A 17,651-nucleotide genomic window follows, 5' to 3' on the forward strand; every position below is an offset into this window, starting at 1 on the left:
GAAGTGTTGCCATACCAGAATCAAGGTGACATTTTAAGTCACATTGCAATTAAAGCTTTGCAAACCCTGCATTACAGTCCATGGGATTTGGAAGGGAACCAACTTCTTAAGAAGTGAATTTCCCCTACAAAGCCAGATTCCCCTCTCTAGATCCCAACCACAAACCTCCCCTCCACAGGAGCCCCTCTGAAGATACCAAAAGGAAAAACAAAAAATCTAAGGTTCACAGGTTGTATTGTAGAGGAGATGGAGAATATTGATGGAATCAAGGGAGACTGGTTATATAGAGATGTTTGACAATTCCTCAGCTGCAAGAACAACCTTTACTTATATTTTGTGTGCTGTCTGACAGTTTTGGCAAACGAAGCTGAGGTTTGCATTGAGATTTGTGAATACAATGAATATTGAGCCTAAAGGCTAAATTCTGTTCTCAGATTTACACTATGAATCACTGAGACATGCAAAAGTTAAGCAGATGGAGCATGGTCTAGTGTTGACAGTGCTAGCCTGGGACAGAAGAGACCTGAATTCAATTCCCTGCTCTGTCACCAACTTCCTGTGTGACCATAGGCAAGTCACTGTGTGTCTGTGCCTCAGTTCCCCATCTGTAAAATGGGGATAACAACATTTTCCTACTTCACAGGGGAGCTGGGAGCATAAGTACATTAAAAAGTTAATGTGATGCTCAGATACAATAGTAATGGAGACCACAGAACTACCACAGGTAGATATTCTAAAGTTATGTTCCTAGTCCAGTCCCTATTAACTAAAGCAGCAGTCCAGCATGTTTAAAGATAGGCACACGCTTAATATTTTGCTGCACAGGGGCTTTAGCTACCAGGATTTGGACCCACGCCATATCCTTAATAGGGACATAAAAGTGAAAGGCTTTGTATCTCATTACCAAAGACTGAGCCTTTAATCTTTGACATATTAAAAAATCACTTCCTAAGGGATGGTAATGTTATCCCCATCATTGCAAGCATATTTAAAACTGTACTGGACATAAGGATTAGACTGAATATAGTTGGGATTAATGTTGCACTGGCCAGGGCATGGCATAAGTAACCTAATAGAGATTTGCTATCATTAATGTCTATGTTTCAGTAAAATAAATCAGATGACATTATCTAAATGGGTTATGGAATTTTAGATGGGTTAACAAAAAAACGATGACATTCGCTCAAATCAGTTTTTCTTTAGATGACCTCAAAGTTGATGCCAGTTAAACACAGGAAAGTAATAAAACCAAATGAGTGGTCACTTAATTGCCAGTGAATGGACAGATAATATTGTTATGCAAATAGAAACCAATTGTACTTGAGAACGCGAGGATTTTGATACAAAGATGTCAAGGCGTCAGAGGCACGATTAACTCTTCTTAGATGAAGAACAGAAGCTCCCATTAGAATATCAATAAATAATCCATAGTGAGGTAAAGGTAAGAGATATTTTTCTCCATTTATGACAATCCCCATGTATGCAAGTAAATTATATATAAAGATTGTACAGTATGCCAGCAGTACATGTGTATGAACCAGGGAGCAGTAAAGCTGGGAGAACACAACAAAAGTAATAGGCTAAAACCCAGCAAAGCACTTGGATATGTACTTAGATTTAATCATGTGGGCTGTTAGACAATGCATGACCAAGATTCGTCACTGAACTTGGTTTGCTGGTTGGATCATTAGCTTTTCCGGCCCAGGCCCACTACTGATGGGAGTGTGATGTGAACACTGATCAATTGCAAGTTTATCTATGGCTGACAACATCTGCTGCAGCTACCAAGCTCATTTCTTCTCAGAAATTGATGAGGTCTTGAATGATGATATGCAGCTCAGCGCAGACTATTGTAGTCGATGGCACCTGCAGCTGAGCTGTCACAAGACAGTTTCTAGTGTATTTCATCTGCATAATGCAAGCGTAAGCGACAAGTAAAACATTTTTTTCAATGGCCAACATCTGCAGTGTGGTCCAAACCTGGTTTACCTCAGTGTGACACTGGATAGGTCATTAACATACTGTAATCACTTGAGGAAGACGGTAGCGAAAGTCAGCATTACAATCTGCTCAGAAAATTAGCTGGTTCAACCTGGGGTGCGAGCACCCGATGCTTAGAACATCAACCTTTGCCCTTTGCTATCCAGCAGCAGAATACTGCACTCTTGTCTGGTGTCGCTTGTCTCAAGTGAAGCTAGTCAATGTAGAGCTTAGCAAAGCTACGTGTATTGTTACTGGGACTTTACGTGCAACTCCATTGGCATGCCTGCCAATACTTAGTAACATAGCACCGCCCCATGTTCATTGTGAGAAGGCCTATGGCATGCTGCTGGCCAAGATCCATGAGACCTGCCTTTATATGAAGAGCTCTTCAAACACCTGCGAGCTCGCCTGTCACCTTTGATGGTATTTATGCCACCACAGGATATGACAGCGCAATCTGCTTGGCGCAATGAGTGGTCAGCAACAACAGCTGTTAATCATTCACTCATCAGGGACCCAACTATCTGTCCATCAGGTTTTGATCTGCCAAGGCACCTGTGGTCATCTCTGAACTGGTTTTGAACAGGACAAGGCAACTGTGCAGCCAATCTCTTTAAATGTTTTTTTTTCTAATGACCTGTGATGCAGCTGTGGTCAACTTCAGGCTATGTTGCATATCCTTGACGAATGCCCACTGACTTATTTTGATGGTGGGCTGCTGGATCTCCACCTGGCATCACGTGGCTGGGCATATTCTGAATACGCTGAGAGAGATCATGTGGGCGTTCTTGTGGGTGCTTAAAGTTAAGCCCATGCTTAAGTGCTTTGCTCAATCAAAGTGTCAGTGAATATTCTTGAAGATAAAATCTGCCAGTTTGCCTCACTGATAGCTTTACCCCTTTTTATTCTCTTGCTCACAAACATTTGGTTGAATGAGGCTTTGCAGTAGGTTCAGAGAAAAGAAAAGCATCAAGAACAAATATTTGGGAGAGAAATCAAACTGGAAGTACTCTCTTCTAGCATATTTTTGTCCCTATTGCAAATACAGCAATTCATGATTTTTTAAATATATATGAATTTTTCAAATAAAAAAAATTACCAATAATTTGTTTCCAGTGAAACAGTGAATGATGAAGAAAATATTGGATAAACAAGTTATTAAAACATAACATTTATCGAATGAGCTATTTGACGAATTTTACTCATTCAAGTCTAGTTTCAAACATTTGAAGAGCTCTGTTCATTCAGATTTTGCACAAAGATGCAGATTGGTTTAAAACTCACCCAGTCTGATTTACCCATGCTCAGTTCATAGACAAATGAATGGAGGCTATTTAAACTGGCATTAACTTTCCACGACTGCAGCCCTGGGAAGGGAGTCTCCCTCCTGCTATAGTGCCATTACACTGTTCCAGCAAAGGGACCGTAAAAACCTTGGATTCTGACCAGAAGAAAATTCCTCTTCTCTTCTGGTTCATACTGCCCTCAGCAATGATCATCGTGGTATCTGAGTACTGTCCAGCAGAGTATTAAGTGATGGGTTTAATATCTGTGAGTGTGAGAACTAAATAAGACAGCAACACACTGCCTGTAGAGGCTTTCTCTTCAAGCTCTGGTGCAGTGGAATACTAGGCGTGGACTCAAAGCCTAGAGGGGGAAGTGCTAAGGGTGGTGCTGGGAAGGGGCAGATAAAAAAAGGAGCAAAGCCACAGCAGATCTTAGAATAATAAAAAATGTAGGACTGGAGAGGAGCTTCAGAGGCCATCTAGTCCAGCCTCCCACACTGAGACAGGGCCAAGTAAACCTAGACTGTCCCTGTCCAACCTGTTCTTAAAAACCTTTTGTGATTGGTATTCCAAGACCACCATGGAAGCCTGTTCCAGAGCTTAATGATCCAGCTGCTGATTAAGCCAAATACTTCTTTGCCCTACTTTCAGTGTATATGGAGAAAAATTGATCACAGTCCTCTTTATAACAACCCTTAACTTATTTGAAGATTTATCAGTTCCATCTCCGTCTTCCTTTCTCAAGACAAAACATGCCCAGTTTTTTAAAAATCTTTCCTCATAAGTCAGGCTTTCTAAACCTTTTATCATTTGTGCAGCATTCCTCTGCTTGTATACTGCTACGGAAATTCTGCTGGGCACAGATGCCAGGTCAGTTTTGGCTGCTGTAATTTTGGTAGCCTAGAGTTATGCTGATTTATGCAGCTATGAAGTGCAGCTATGTTGAGCTACACCAGCTAATGATCTAGCCCATGTAAGGACAGGGAGAAGAGAATTAGACCCAAGCCTGCATTTAGAACCACAGAGGTTGACCTTTGTGCTTGTGTGGAGCCTCACAGATACCTGGTGTGCAGGGTCATGGGGATAAGGAGATAAGAGGATGTAAATGTATCCCCCTTTCGCAGCCTTTTAGGATAAATTAAAACTTTGATCTAAGTGAAAGAGGATGTGATTTTTATTCACTTAAAATGGTTTGTTATTTGTTAATACATATTTAATTCAAACACACAACAGCCCTTTAATTAAGGTATGAAAAAAGTTCAACATTTTTTAAAAATAGTTATTTATATTAAGGTAGTGTCTGGAGGCCCCAGTCACCACATTGTGGAAGGGACTCTACATATAAACATGATAAGAGACAGTCTCTTCCCTGAAGAGCTTACGCTTGAAATAGACAAGACAGAGGATGGAAGAAGAAAAAGAAGCATCGGGAGGTGAAGTGGCTTGCCCAAGGACTCCTGGACTATACTGCCTCTCATCTATAAGCCAGATGTCCAAAGAGTCCTGTAACAATACCTAGACAGAAAGAATGTTGGATCATATTAAAGAAGTTCTGTATTAAAATCACAAATGAGTTTGATTCCCCATAGTTTAAATTCCAGGGTATTACTAATTAAGAAGTCTCTTGGTTTTTGGTACTGTTTCTCTCCCTCTATGTGTGAAACTTGCAAGCTGCTAATTGTGTTAGTACATTCTAAGACAGAGTCTGTTCTCAAAGCAATTCACAGAGAGAGAGACTCAAAGCAATACTCTAACAACAGAAACAACACCCAGAGACTCCCCACCCTTTTGTTGTATTAACAATTGTGATTAAAATAGAGATAGAGGATGTATGTGGATGGATGCTTGGTGTGGATAATAACTGAATGATCAGGGAGGTGCCAGCCTAAGAATCCATTGTCCATTGGCTGAAGAAGGCGTCAAGTGGAAATAACCAGAGGACCCCCCGGAGGGCAGACTGGAATCCACCCAACAGCCTCAAGAATGGGAGAACCAAAGAACAAGATAACATCTTGGAGCCGTCAGGAATGTGCTATCTGCTGATTGATTCAGCAACAGCATGATGAAGCAATTCCCATAGACTGGCATAGGAAGAAATTCCTATAAAAATAGACTCTAAAAAGTGAGAACTTTGGGGTCTGATTCTGCAAACCAACTTCCAGGAGCATCAGATGAGCATCTGACAAGGCCCTGCTCCCTCCTCATGTCCAGGCCACCTGGCCAGTGGCTTCGCATGAGCAACTCTAAGGCTGGTAACTATGATAACAACCTTGCAGAACCTGTGTGTGTGTGTGTGTTTGTATGAATGAATGTGTGAATAAATATGAGATTGAATGGAATGTTATAACTAGAACTAACTGCTTACTATGATTCTTTCTGTATTCACAATAAATGTGGTATTTTGCCTTTTTCCCTTTAATAAGATCCTGCTGGTTTTTATTTTATTGGTACAACATTTTGGTGGAGAATTGCGAAAGGGGGAATATTGGTAAAAAACCTCAGTTATTGTAAATATTGGTGTGCACACCACCAGCTCTAGTGAGCTAGGCATTTCTATTAGGTTAACCAGACCTGCTGGCCTCCGAGAAGGTAGCAGGGGACCTGCTGGCCTCCGAGAAGGTAGCAGGAAAAACAGATTAAACCAGACCTGCTGGCCTCCGAGAAGGTAGCAGGGGACCTGCTGGCCTCCGAGAAGGTAGCAGGAAAAACAGATTAAACCAGACCTGCTGGCCTCCGAGAAGGTAGCAGGGGACCTGCTGGCCTCTGAGAAGGTAGTAGGGAAAACAGATTAAACCAGACCTGCTGGCCTCCGAGAAGGTAGCAGGGGACCTGCTGGCCTCCGAGAAGGTAGCAGGGAAAACAGATTAAACTAGACCTGCTGGCCTCCGGGAAGGTAGCAGGGGACCTGCTGGCCTCCGAGAAGGTAGCAGGGAAGAACAGGTTAACCGGACCTGCTGGCCTCCGAGAAGGTAGCAGGGAGAAATAGGTTAACTGGACCTGCTGGCCTCTGGGAAGGTAGCAGGGGACCTGCTGGCCTCCGAGAAGGTAGCAGGAAAGAACAGGTTAACCGGACCTGCTGGCCTCCGAGAAGGTAGCAGGGAGAAATAGGTTAACCAGACCTGCTGGCCTCCGAGAAGGTAGCAGGGAGAAATAGGTTAACCGGACCTGCTGGCCTCCGAGAAGGTAGCAGGGAGAAATAGGTTAACCGGACCTGCTGGCTTCCGAGAAGGTAGCAGGGAGAAATAGGTTAACTGGACCTGCTGGCCTCCGAGAAAGTAGCAGGGGACCTGCTGGCCTCCGGGAAGGTAGCAGGGGAAAAACGCATAGATTAAGCTATGATTTCAGAATCTAGGCTGTGTCACTTGCTAAGTAATACCAGCAGTGACAAAGAGATTGAAATATCCATGTTAAGATGTTTAAAAGAAAACAGGGTAAGCCAGTACCAGAGGGAGGAATGGAGTCAGAAGGAACTCCAACCTCACCTTTTGTTAAAGAAATTACACCTTTTAAACAAATCCTTCAAAAATGTGGGCACAGTCCTTGGACTAAACAAGCCCTAGCTGATGTCTGCACTATTTCGGACCTAGAGGATAGATTGGCTCAGTATATCCTCATATACAAACCTTCTAGTGCTGCCAAAAGAGATGCAGCAGCAATTTGGTTGTTGTGGGAGGCATGTAAGGATTCTTCCCTCCGCTTGTCCTCATGTAAAGAGGAAAAGGCACAAACGGAAAAGGGAGCAGACAATTGGAAGGTGCTGGTTACAAATACCCAAAGCCAGCTGAAAATAGTGAAAGAGGCACTCCAGGAATACAAAAAGAGTGAAAAAGTTAACTCTGCAGAGGCTGGAGGGACGCAGGTAAAGGGGGAGAAGGCCCTATGTACGGCACCCCCAGGCATAATTACAAAGAGAAAAGAGAGTAAAAAAAAAAAAAAAAAGTTAACTCTGCAGAGGCTGGAGGGAATTAAGCAGTTAAACGTGTATGTATCTGTCTGTGTGTGTGTAAATATGTAAAGTTCTAAGGACCAGTTAGTTTTGTTTTTGTTTTAAATAATGCCACTAAAAATCCATTTGACTCTTTAATTCAAAGTTGCAAAACTGACAGATCTTTTTGCTAGACACAGGTAATTAGTGTTGTTTGGCTTTGGGATTTGGCATTTAACCCTTAAAAGGTAACTCAATGCTTTACAAAATTTAAAATGTTTTTAAGTTGTTGCTGCAGCAGGGCAGTCAAAATCAGGAGAATATAAAAAAAATTTTTTTTTGGATTCTTTTTGTTTGTTTGTTTTTGTAACAAAATAGCAGATGAGAGTTATAGTAAAAAAAAAAAATATTAAAAAAAGACAGTGCCTCTCTGAAGCAACAGCAGGGGTGAGGTGCACAAAACAAAAAGAAGCAATGTTAGAAACACTGAGTCTTAAAATGGCTCTGAGTAATCAGACTGTCACTTTGATAAAGGTGCATGAAAACTCTGTAAGCAAAAAAAGAAATAGTGACACCTTATGTAAAAATGGATCTGGATAATGTTATGGAAGTTAAACTATGGAAGGAATGTGCATTTGCCCCAGAACATGTGCAGGGTATATTGTAGAAGGGGCAAAAGAAATGCAAACATACCATGCTACTTCATTAAAATGCTATTAGGGCTCCAAAGGGAGCCACAATAGGTTGGGTTTTCTTTTTCAGATTGCTGTGTGTTTTGGAAGCAGAAGTTAAAAGTAATCAAAACTCTGGTGAAAGTTGATTGTGTCCCTTTTAAGATAGACTCTCTGAGCTGCTGATGGCTTTAAATCCAAAAGCAGGAAGTTTCTGTGAAAATGCAAATTACCTAAATGATGAAGGAAAGAACTAGCAGCACAAAGGAGCTGCAGATAAAGGACATACCTGGTCAGCAAACAAATTGTCTAAATAAAAGGCATGGGATAACAAGATAATTTTAATAAATTTAATGATAATAAGTATCCCTGTAACAACGTATAGTGTGTATGATTTTTGGAAAAATCCTTTAAGGTCGTATGGTAATGATGCTTCTCAGTTATTACCTGTAAATAAAACTTAAAGCTTAACACAGCAGGAAAAACATTATAAACTTGGTCTGCTGTATAAGAAGGAAAACTCAGGGATTTAATGACTAAACAGTGGGATAATTTCCCCATAACCCTTAAAAGATAAAAGCCATTGAAACCTGGCCTGCCTATAGAACAAAAACAGGAAAATATGGGGGCAATTCCTCTGTTTTGCCTGCAATCAGCAAGGGTATTTGTAAAAGAAATATTTTAAGCAATAATCTGCCACCCCAAAAGGGGTAGAAACATGTTCTTTTTGTCTTTCAGAAAATCAGGAAAAGCTGATGCCAGCTGAAAAGCAACCCAATACCATGAATCTACTGTCACAATAGAAATTGTGTTCTGTGTTCTATGTTTTGTCTTGTGTTTTGTCTTGTTGCTAGCACTGTTGTGTGTTTAAAAAAAAATACTGAAGACCTGCAGGAACTTAAAAATAAATTAAGCTTTCTGTCCCAGCTACAGGACAGCCTGATACAAAAACAAGTACATGCCAATGTAGACTTGGTCCAAATTGGTCTGGGTAACCTAAAAGGCCGATGGAATCTTTAGTAATGGCTTAATACTACCACATGGCTTATCCATAAGAAAAAAAAATATTAGAAATAGGAAGCTACACAGCCATAGCTATGGGATGCACTGAAATGCAGATACTTGCACTAGCTACTTTGGAACACAAAATGTTCTGGGTCATATTGGGAAATATTAAGGGTTTGATGCATTTGTTAAAAAAGAAAGAGATCATTGTTTGACATTTATCAATATGAATGGATGCAATATGTTTCCAGTATTGTAAACCAGACTTGTTAATGGGAGAAATTGTTGTCAAAATTGCACACCAACAGTCCCTGGAGGCAAAGGTATTGAAGGTTAACCCACTCCCCATATTACACATGGGATCCTTCTGGCTACCCTGGACCTTGAGCCAGTGGACTGGGGAAGGAGGGAAGCTATTGGACACTAGAGGTTGTACCGAATGGACTCCTCAAAAGTGGGTGTGCCTCACCTTGCCTGTTGCCCCAGAACCTTGTAGTAAAGATACATCACTAGGATCATGTATGTGGCATGAATTGGAATCACAAACTCAAATTGCCTCACAGTACTTTCTCTTGAATAGGCTACATAGAAAGTGACACTGACGATTATAAATCTTAGTGTCAAAAGGGGGATTATGTTGGATCATATTAAAGAAGTTCTGTATTAAAATCACAAATGAGTTTGATTCCCCATAGTTTAAATTCCAGGGTATTACTAATTAAGAAGTCTCTTGGTTTTCGGTACTGTTTCTCTCCCTCTATGGGTATGTCTACACTACGGAATAAGGTCGAATTTATAGAAGTCGGTTTTTTAGAAATCGGTTTTATAAATTCGAGTGTGTGTGTCCCCACAGTAAATGCTCTAAGTGCATTAAGTGCATTAACTCGGCGGAGCGCTTCCACAGTACCGAGGCAAGCGTCGACTTCCGGAGCGTTGCACTGTGGGTAGCTATCCCACAGTTCCCGCAGTCTCCGCTGCCCATTGGAATTCTGGGTTGAGATCCCAATGCCTGATGGGGCTAAAACATTGTCGCGGGTGGTTCTGGGTACATATCGTCAGCCTCCCGTTCCCTCCCTCCCCCCGTGAAAGCAAGGGCAGACAATCATTTCGCGCCTTTTTTCCTGAGTTACCTGTGCAGACGCCATACCATGGCAAGCATGGAGCCCGCTCAGGTAACCGTCACCCTATGTCTCCTGGGTGCTGGCAGACGCGGTACGGCATTGCTACACAGTAGCAGCAACCCCTTGCCTTGTGGCAGCAGACGGTACAGTACGACTGGTAGCCGTCATCGTCATGTCTGAGGTGCTCCTGGTCGCCTCTGTGAGGTCGATCAGGAGCGCCTGGGCAGACATGGGCACAGGGACTAAATTTGGAGTGACTTGACCAGGTCATTCTCTTTAGTCCTGCAGTCAGTCCTATTGAACCGTCTTATGGTGAGCGGGCAGGCGATACGGACTGCTAGCAGTCGTGCTGTACCATCTTCTGCCGAGCAGTCATGAGATGTGGATGGCATGCAGTCCGTCTGCTGCCAGCCAAAGATGTAAAAGATAGATGGAGTGGGTCAAAACAAGAAATAGACCAGATTTGTTTTGTACTCATTTGCTTCCCCCCCCTCCCCTGTCTAGGGGACTCATTCTTCTAGATCACACTGCAGTCAAGATGCAGCGAGGTAAATCTAGCCATGTATCAATCAGAGGCCAGGCTAACCTTCTTGCTCCAATAAGGACAATAACTTAGGTGCACCATTTCTTATTGGAACCCTCTGTGAAGTCCTGCCTGAAATACTCCTTGATGTAAAGCCACCCCCTTTGTTGATTTTAGCTCCCTGAAGCCAACCCTGTAAGCGCCCCTCCCAGCGTCAGAGCAATGGCAAACAATCGGGCATCTGAGAGTGCTGTCCAGAGCAGTCACAATGGAGCACTCTGATGGGGCTAAAACATTGTCGCGGGTGGTTCTGGGTACATGTCGTCAGGCCCCCGTTCCCTCCCTCCCTCCGTGAAAGCAAGGGCAGACAATCATTTCGCGCCTTTTTTCCTGAGTTACCTGTGCAGACGCCATACCACAGCAAGCATGGAGCCCGCTCAGGTAACCGTCACCCTATGTCTCCTGGGTGCTGGCAGACGCGGTACGGCTTTGCTGCACAGTAGCAGCAACCCCTTGCCTTCTGGCAGCAGACGGTGCAATACGATTGGTAGTCGTCCTCATCGTGTCCGAGGTGCTCCTGGCCGCGTCGGCTGGGAGCGCCTGGGCAGACATGGGCGCAGGGACTAAATTTGGAGTGACTTGACCAGGTCATTCTCTTTAGTCCTGCAGTCAGTCCTATTGAACCGTCTTATGGTGAGCAGGCAGGCGATACGGACTGCTAGCAGTCGTACTGTACCATCTTCTGCCAGGCAGGCAAGAGATGAGGATTGCTAGCAGTCGTATTGCACCATCTTCTGCCAGGCAGGCAAGAGATGGGGATGGCTAGCAGGCGTACTGTACCATCTTCTGCCAAGCAGCCATGAGATGTGGATGGCATGCAGTCCTTCTGCACCGTCTGCTGCCAGCCAAAGATGTAAAAGATAGATGGAGTGGGTCAAAACAAGAAATAGACCAGATTTGTTTTGTACTCATTTGCCTCCTCCCCTGTCTAGGGGACTCATTCCTCTAGGTCACACTGCAGTCACTCACAGAGAAGGTGCAGCGAGGTAAATCTAGCCATGTATCAATCAGAGGCCAGGCTAACCTCCTTGTTCCAATAACAACGATAACTTAGGTGCACCATTTCTTATTGGAACCCTCCGTGCAGTCCTGCCTGAAATACTCCTTGATGTACAGGCACCCCCTTTGTTGATTTTAGCTCCCTGAAGCCAACCCTGTAAGCCGTGTCGTCAGTCGCCCCTCCCTCCGTCAGAGCAACGGCAGACAATCGTTCCGCGCCTTTTTTCTGTGCGGACGCCATACCACGGCAAGCATGGAGCCCGCTCAGCTCACTTTGGCAATTAGGAGCACATTAACCACCACACGCATTATTCAGCAGTATATGCAGCACCAGAACATGGCAACGCGATACCGGGCGAGGAGGCGACGTCAGCGCGGTCCCGTGAGTGATCAGGACATGGACACAGATTTCTCTGAAAGCATGGGCCCTGACAATGCATGCATCATGGTGCTAATGGGGCAGGTTCATGCTGTGGAACGCCGATTCTGGGCTCGGGAAACAAGCACAGACTGGTGGGACCGCATAGTGTTGCAGGTCTGGGACGATTCCCAGTGGCTACGAAACTTTCGCATGCGTAAGGGCACTTTCATGGAACTTTGTGACTTGCTTTCCCCTGTCCTGAAGCGCATGAATACCAAGATGAGAGCAGCCCTCACAGTTGAGAAGCGAGTGGCGATAGCCCTGTGGAAGCTTGCAACGCCAGACAGCTACCGGTCAGTTGGGAATCAATTTGGAGTGGGCAAATCTACTGTGGGGGCTGCTGTGATGCAAGTAGCCCACGCAATCAAAGATCTGCTGATATCAAGGGTAGTGACCCTGGGAAATGTGCAGGTCATAGTGGATGGCTTTGCTGCAATGGGATTCCCTAACTGTGGTGGGGCTATAGATGGAACCCATATCCCTATCTTGGCACCGGAGCACCAAGCCGCCGAGTACATAAACCGCAAGGGGTACTTTTCAATAGTGCTGCAAGCTCTGGTGGATCACAAGGGACGTTTCACCAACATCAACGTGGGATGGCCGGGAAAGGTGCATGATGCTCGCATCTTCAGGAACTCTGGTCTGTTTCAAAAGCTGCAGGAAGGGACTTTATTCCCAGACCAGAAAATAACTGTTGGGGATGTTGAAATGCCTATATGTATCCTTGGGGACCCAGCCTACCCCTTAATGCCATGGCTCATGAAGCCGTACACAGGCAGCCTGGACAGTGGTCAGGAGCTGTTCAACTACAGGCTGAGCAAGTGCAGAATGGTGGTAGAATGTGCATTTGGACGTTTAAAGGCGCGCTGGCGCAGTTTATTGACTCGCTTAGACCTCAGCGAAACCAATATTCCCACTGTTATTACTGCTTGCTGTGTGCTCCACAATATCTGTGAGAGTAAGGGGGAGACGTTTATGGCGGGGTGGGAGGTTGAGGCAAATCGCCTGGCTGCTGGTTACGCGCAGCCAGACACCAGGGCGGTTAGAAGAGCACAGGAGGGCGCGGTACGCATCAGAGAAGCTTTGAAAAACAGTTTCATGACTGGCCAGGCTACGGTGTAAAAGTTCTGTTTGTTTCTCCTTGATGAACCCCCCCGCCCCTTGGTTCACTCTACTTCCCTGTAAGCTAACCACCCTCCCCTCCTCCCTTTAATCATTGCTTGCAGAGCCAATAAAGTCATTGCTGCTTCACAGTCATGCATTCGTTATTCATTCATCACACAAATAGGGGGATGACTACCAAGGTATCCCAGGAGGGGTGGTGGAGGAGGGAAGGAAAATGCCACACAGCACTTTAAGCACAGCACTTTAAAAGTTTACAACTTTAAAATTTATTGAATGACAGCCTTCTTTTTTTTGGGCAATCCTCTGTGGGGGAGTGGCTGGTTGGCCGGAGGCCTCCCCACCGTGTTCTTGGGCGTCTGGGTGTGGAGGCTATGGAACTTGGGGAGGAGGGCGGTTGGTTACAGAGGGGCTGCAGTGGCAGTCTGTGCTCCAGCTGCCTTTGCTGCAGCTCAACCATACACTGGAGCATACTGGTTTGGTCCTGCAGCAGCCTCAGCATTGAATCCTGCCTCCTCTCATCATGCTGCCGCCACCTTTGAGCTTCAGCCCTGTCTTCAGCCCGCCACTTACTCTCTTCAGCCCGCCACTTACTCTCTTCAGCCCTCCACCTCTCCTCCCGGTCATTTTGTGCTTTCCTGCACTCTGACATTATTTGCCTCCACGCATTCGTCTGTGCTCTGTCAGTGTGGGAGGACAGCATGAGCTCGGAGAACATTTCATCGCGAGTGCGTTTTTTTTTCTTTCTAAGCTTCACTAGCCTCTGGGAAGGAGAAGATCCTGTGATCATTGAAACACATGCAGCTGGTGGAGAAAAAAAAAGGGACAGCGGTATTTAAAAAGACACATTTTATAAAACAGTGGCTACACTCTTTCAGGGTAAACCTTGAAAGTTAACATTACATACATAGCACATGTGCTTTCGTTACAAGGTCGCATTTTGCCTCCTCCCACCGCGTGAACGGATTTTGGTTGAATGCCAGCAAACATACACTGCAATGCTTTGTTCTACAGTGATTCCCCAGTACGTGTTGCTGGCCTGGAGTGGTAAAGTGTCCTACCATGAAGGACGAAATAAGGCTGCCCTCCCCAGAAACCTTTTGCAAAGGCAGAACCGCAAATGCCAGGGCAAAGTAATCCTTTCACATGCTTGCTTTTAAACCATGTATAGCATTTTAAAAGGTACACTCACCAGAGGTCCCTTCTCCGCCTGCTGAGTCCAGGAGGCAGCCTTGGGTGGGTTCGGGGGGTACTGGCTCCAGGTCTAGGGTGAGAAACAGTTCCTGGCTGTCGGGAAAACCGGTTTCTCCGCTTGCTTGCTGTGAGCTATCTACAACCTCCTCATCATCATCTTCTTCGTCCCCAAAACCTACTTCTGTATTGCCTCCATCTCCATTGAAGGAGTCAAACAACACGGCTGGGGTAGTGGTGGCTGAACCCCCTAAAATGGCATGCAGCTCATCATAGAAGCGGCATGTTTGGGGCTCTGACCCAGAGCGGCCGTTCGCCTCTCTGGTTTTCTGGTAGGCTTGCCTCAGCTCCTTCAGTTTCACGCGGCACTGCTTCGGGTCCCTGTTATGGCCTCTGTCCTTCATGCCCTGGGAGATTTTCAGAAAGGTTTTGGCATTTCGAAAACTGGAACGGAGTTCTGATAGCACGGATTCCTCTCCCCAAACAGCGATCAGATCCCGTACCTCCCGTTCAGTCCATGCTGGAGCTCTTTTGCGATTCTGGGACTCCATCATGGTCACCTCTGCTGATGAGCTCTGCATGGTCACCTGCAGCTTGCCACGCTGGCCAAACAGGAAATGAGATTCAAAAGTTCGCGGTTCTTTTCCTGTCTACCTGGCCAGTGCATCTGAGTTGAGAGCGCTGTCCAGAGCGGTCAGAATGGAGCACTCTGGGATAGCTCCCGGAGGCCAATACCATCGAATTGTGTCCACAGTACCCCAAATTCGAGCCGGCAACGTCGATTTAAGCGCTAATCCACTTGTCAGGGGTGGAGTAAGGAAATCGATTTTAAGAGCCCTTTAAGTCGAAATAAAGGGCTTCATTGTGTGGACGGGTGCAGGTTTAAATCGATTTAACGCTGCTAAATTCGATCTAAAGTCCTAGTGTAGACCAGGGCTATGTGTGAAACTTGCAAGCTGCTAATTGTGTTAGTACATTCTAAGACAGAGTCTGTTCTCAAAGCAATTCACAGAGAGAGAGACTCAAAGCAATACTCTAACAACAGAAACAACACCCAGAGACTTCCCACCCTTTTGTTGTATTAACAATTGTGATTAAAATAGAGATAGAGGATGTATGTGGATGGATGCTTGGTGTGGATAATAACTGAATGATCAGGGAGGTGCCAGCCTAAGAATCCATTGTCCATTGGCTGAAGAAGGCGTCAAGTGGAAATAACCAGAGGACCCCCCCCCGGAGGGCAGACTGGAATCCACCCAACAGCCTCAAGAATGGGAGAACCAAAGAACAAGATAACATCTTGGAGCCGTCAGGAATGTGCTATCTGCTGATTGATTCAGCAACAGCATGATGAAGCAATTCCCATAGACTGGCATAGGAAGAAATTCCTATAAAAATAGACTCTAAAAAGTGAGAACTTTGGGGTCTGATTCTGCAAACCAACTTCCAGGAGCATCAGATGAGCATCTGACAAGGCCCTGCTCCCTCCTCATGTCCAGGCCACCTGGCCAGTGGCTTCGCATGAGCAACTCTAAGGCTGGTAACTATGATAACAACCTTGCAGAACCTGTGTGTGTGTGTGTGTGTGTGTGTGTGTTTGTATGAATGAATGTGTGAATAAATATGAGATTGAATGGAATGTTATAACTAGAACTAACTGCTTACTATGATTCTTTCTGTATTCACAATAAATGTGGTATTTTGCCTTTTTCCCTTTAATAAGATCCTGCTGGTTTTTATTTTATTGGTACAACAAGAAGAGATTTGACATTCTTTATGTTCCCAAGGTAAAAAAAGAAAGATGATGACAACGAGTCTTTCAGGCCTTAATAAGGGGATAAAATGGGCTTAACTTTTCCACCTGCCCAAACCATCTCTTTTTTTCTTGCCATGTAACTTTAAAGAGTTAATTTTTGGTCTTTAATGTTTTAGAGACTATATCATGGGCCACTATCAAATTTGTTTTCTGCAGTTTGATTCACAGTTTAACAATGTCCTCTCTTCCTCAGTTTTTGGCACCATGTAATTGAATTTATAATTGAAGGTGGTAATTAACTGCATAGACACTTTCATGCTAAGGTCTCTCACTTGTTGATTCATTATCTTCATGAAAGTGCTTAATGATGATACACCGTTTGTCAGGAATGTATGAATCCAATCAGAAGCTCAAATGCTCCCCTTTGGTGTGCAGTGCAGAGGGAAACAAAAGCCAAGATAATGCATGGTAACAGTAAGCACCATGGTAATGAGAAGTGTAAGGGCTCTAGGCAGCTAATGGCATTTTAAACACTGGGTTACCTATGTCTACAGTGCAATAAAAAAACTGCAGCACCAAGTCTCAGAGCCCCAGTGAGCTGACTCAGGCTCCTGGGGCTCAGGATGCGGAACTAAACATTGCAGTAGAGGTCTTTGGGCTTGGGCTGGAGACTGGGCTGAGACCTGCCCCTATCACTGAGGCTCAGAGCTTGGGCTCCTGCCTGAGCCCAAACATCTACACAGCAATTGTATAACCCCACAGCGTGAGACCTGAGTCAGCTGCGGCTGTGCTGCAGGCTGTTTATCGCAGTGTAGATGAGCCCAAGACATTGTGTTAAAACCACTGGCAACTAGCACCCCCACAAGTGCAGGCGAGTTGTTCTGGTGTTAACAGTGATAGGAAAATGTCCAATACTCTAGCACAGATGAAAATATAGGGCCAGATCCTCAGAGTAAATCAGATAAGCTCCTTGGACCCTAGTGGCATTATGTCAAATTACCTAGCTGAGGACCTAGCCCCTGTGCAAATGTGGCTAAAATATTTCATTCTATTTTTCACTGCATCATGTTTTAGAAAGCACATTTCAAACTATTTCACTATCGTCTCAGTCACAGTGTACCCTGTTTAGGGATTGATTTAAAAGCAATGTACAGAGTAAAAAAAAAAGCATTTGAATGAAATCTATATGAAAATAATAAAAGATAGCTAGAGTGTTTAATAACTATTAGACTGTTAATTTTCCAGCTATAGACTGAAATGTGAGATTTATTATATTTATTTATTTTTATATACAAAATGGAATGTATCAGGCATACATATGAAAAAAAAAATAAACTGGGTGAGATAGATAAAAATTCAGGGATTTTGAATGTTTTACCTCTTTTCTAAAGGTTAATTTAAAAGCAACATTTTTCTTTAATTATTTCCCTACCTGTGATTACATAAACACAGATTGTTCTAATTGATTATAAAGGGAATGGCAAAAGGGTACACCAACAGCAAGCAGAAAGTCACAAGTAAAACAAGAAATAAAAAATTGCAACCTAAGAAACTGTCATGCTCACTGATGAAATATGAAAAGCAGCTG

The 17,651-nt window shown here is 44.3% G+C and overlaps 1 protein-coding gene across 1 annotated transcript; it reads right to left on the minus strand.

The window, feature by feature from the left end:
- Nucleotides 1–13,378: 13,378 nt before the first annotated feature.
- LOC142070765 (uncharacterized) lies at nucleotides 13,379–15,178 on the minus strand. The gene is made up of 2 exons (XM_075124733.1): nucleotides 14,309–15,178; nucleotides 13,379–13,920 (listed from the first exon to the last, which is right to left on the minus strand). Exons 1-2 carry the CDS (start codon nucleotides 14,886–14,888, stop codon nucleotides 13,379–13,381), a joined length of 1,122 nt encoding a protein of 373 aa, XP_074980834.1. The 5' UTR covers nucleotides 14,889–15,178.
- Nucleotides 15,179–17,651: the final 2,473 nt, after the last annotated feature.

The sequence above is a fragment of the Caretta caretta genome, chromosome 2, assembly GCF_965140235.1.
Source record: "Caretta caretta isolate rCarCar2 chromosome 2, rCarCar1.hap1, whole genome shotgun sequence".
Taxonomy (NCBI): Eukaryota; Metazoa; Chordata; order Testudines; family Cheloniidae; genus Caretta; species Caretta caretta.

Coding starts and splice junctions, on each gene's coding strand:
- LOC142070765 (XM_075124733.1), bottom strand. CDS start 14,888: ATGCAGAGCTCATCAGCAGAGGTGACCATGATGGAGTCCCAGAATCGC. Junction 13,921..14,308: donor AGGCGGAGAAGGGACCTCTG/GTGAGTGTACCT, acceptor TTTCTCCACCAG/CTGCATGTGTTTCAATGATC.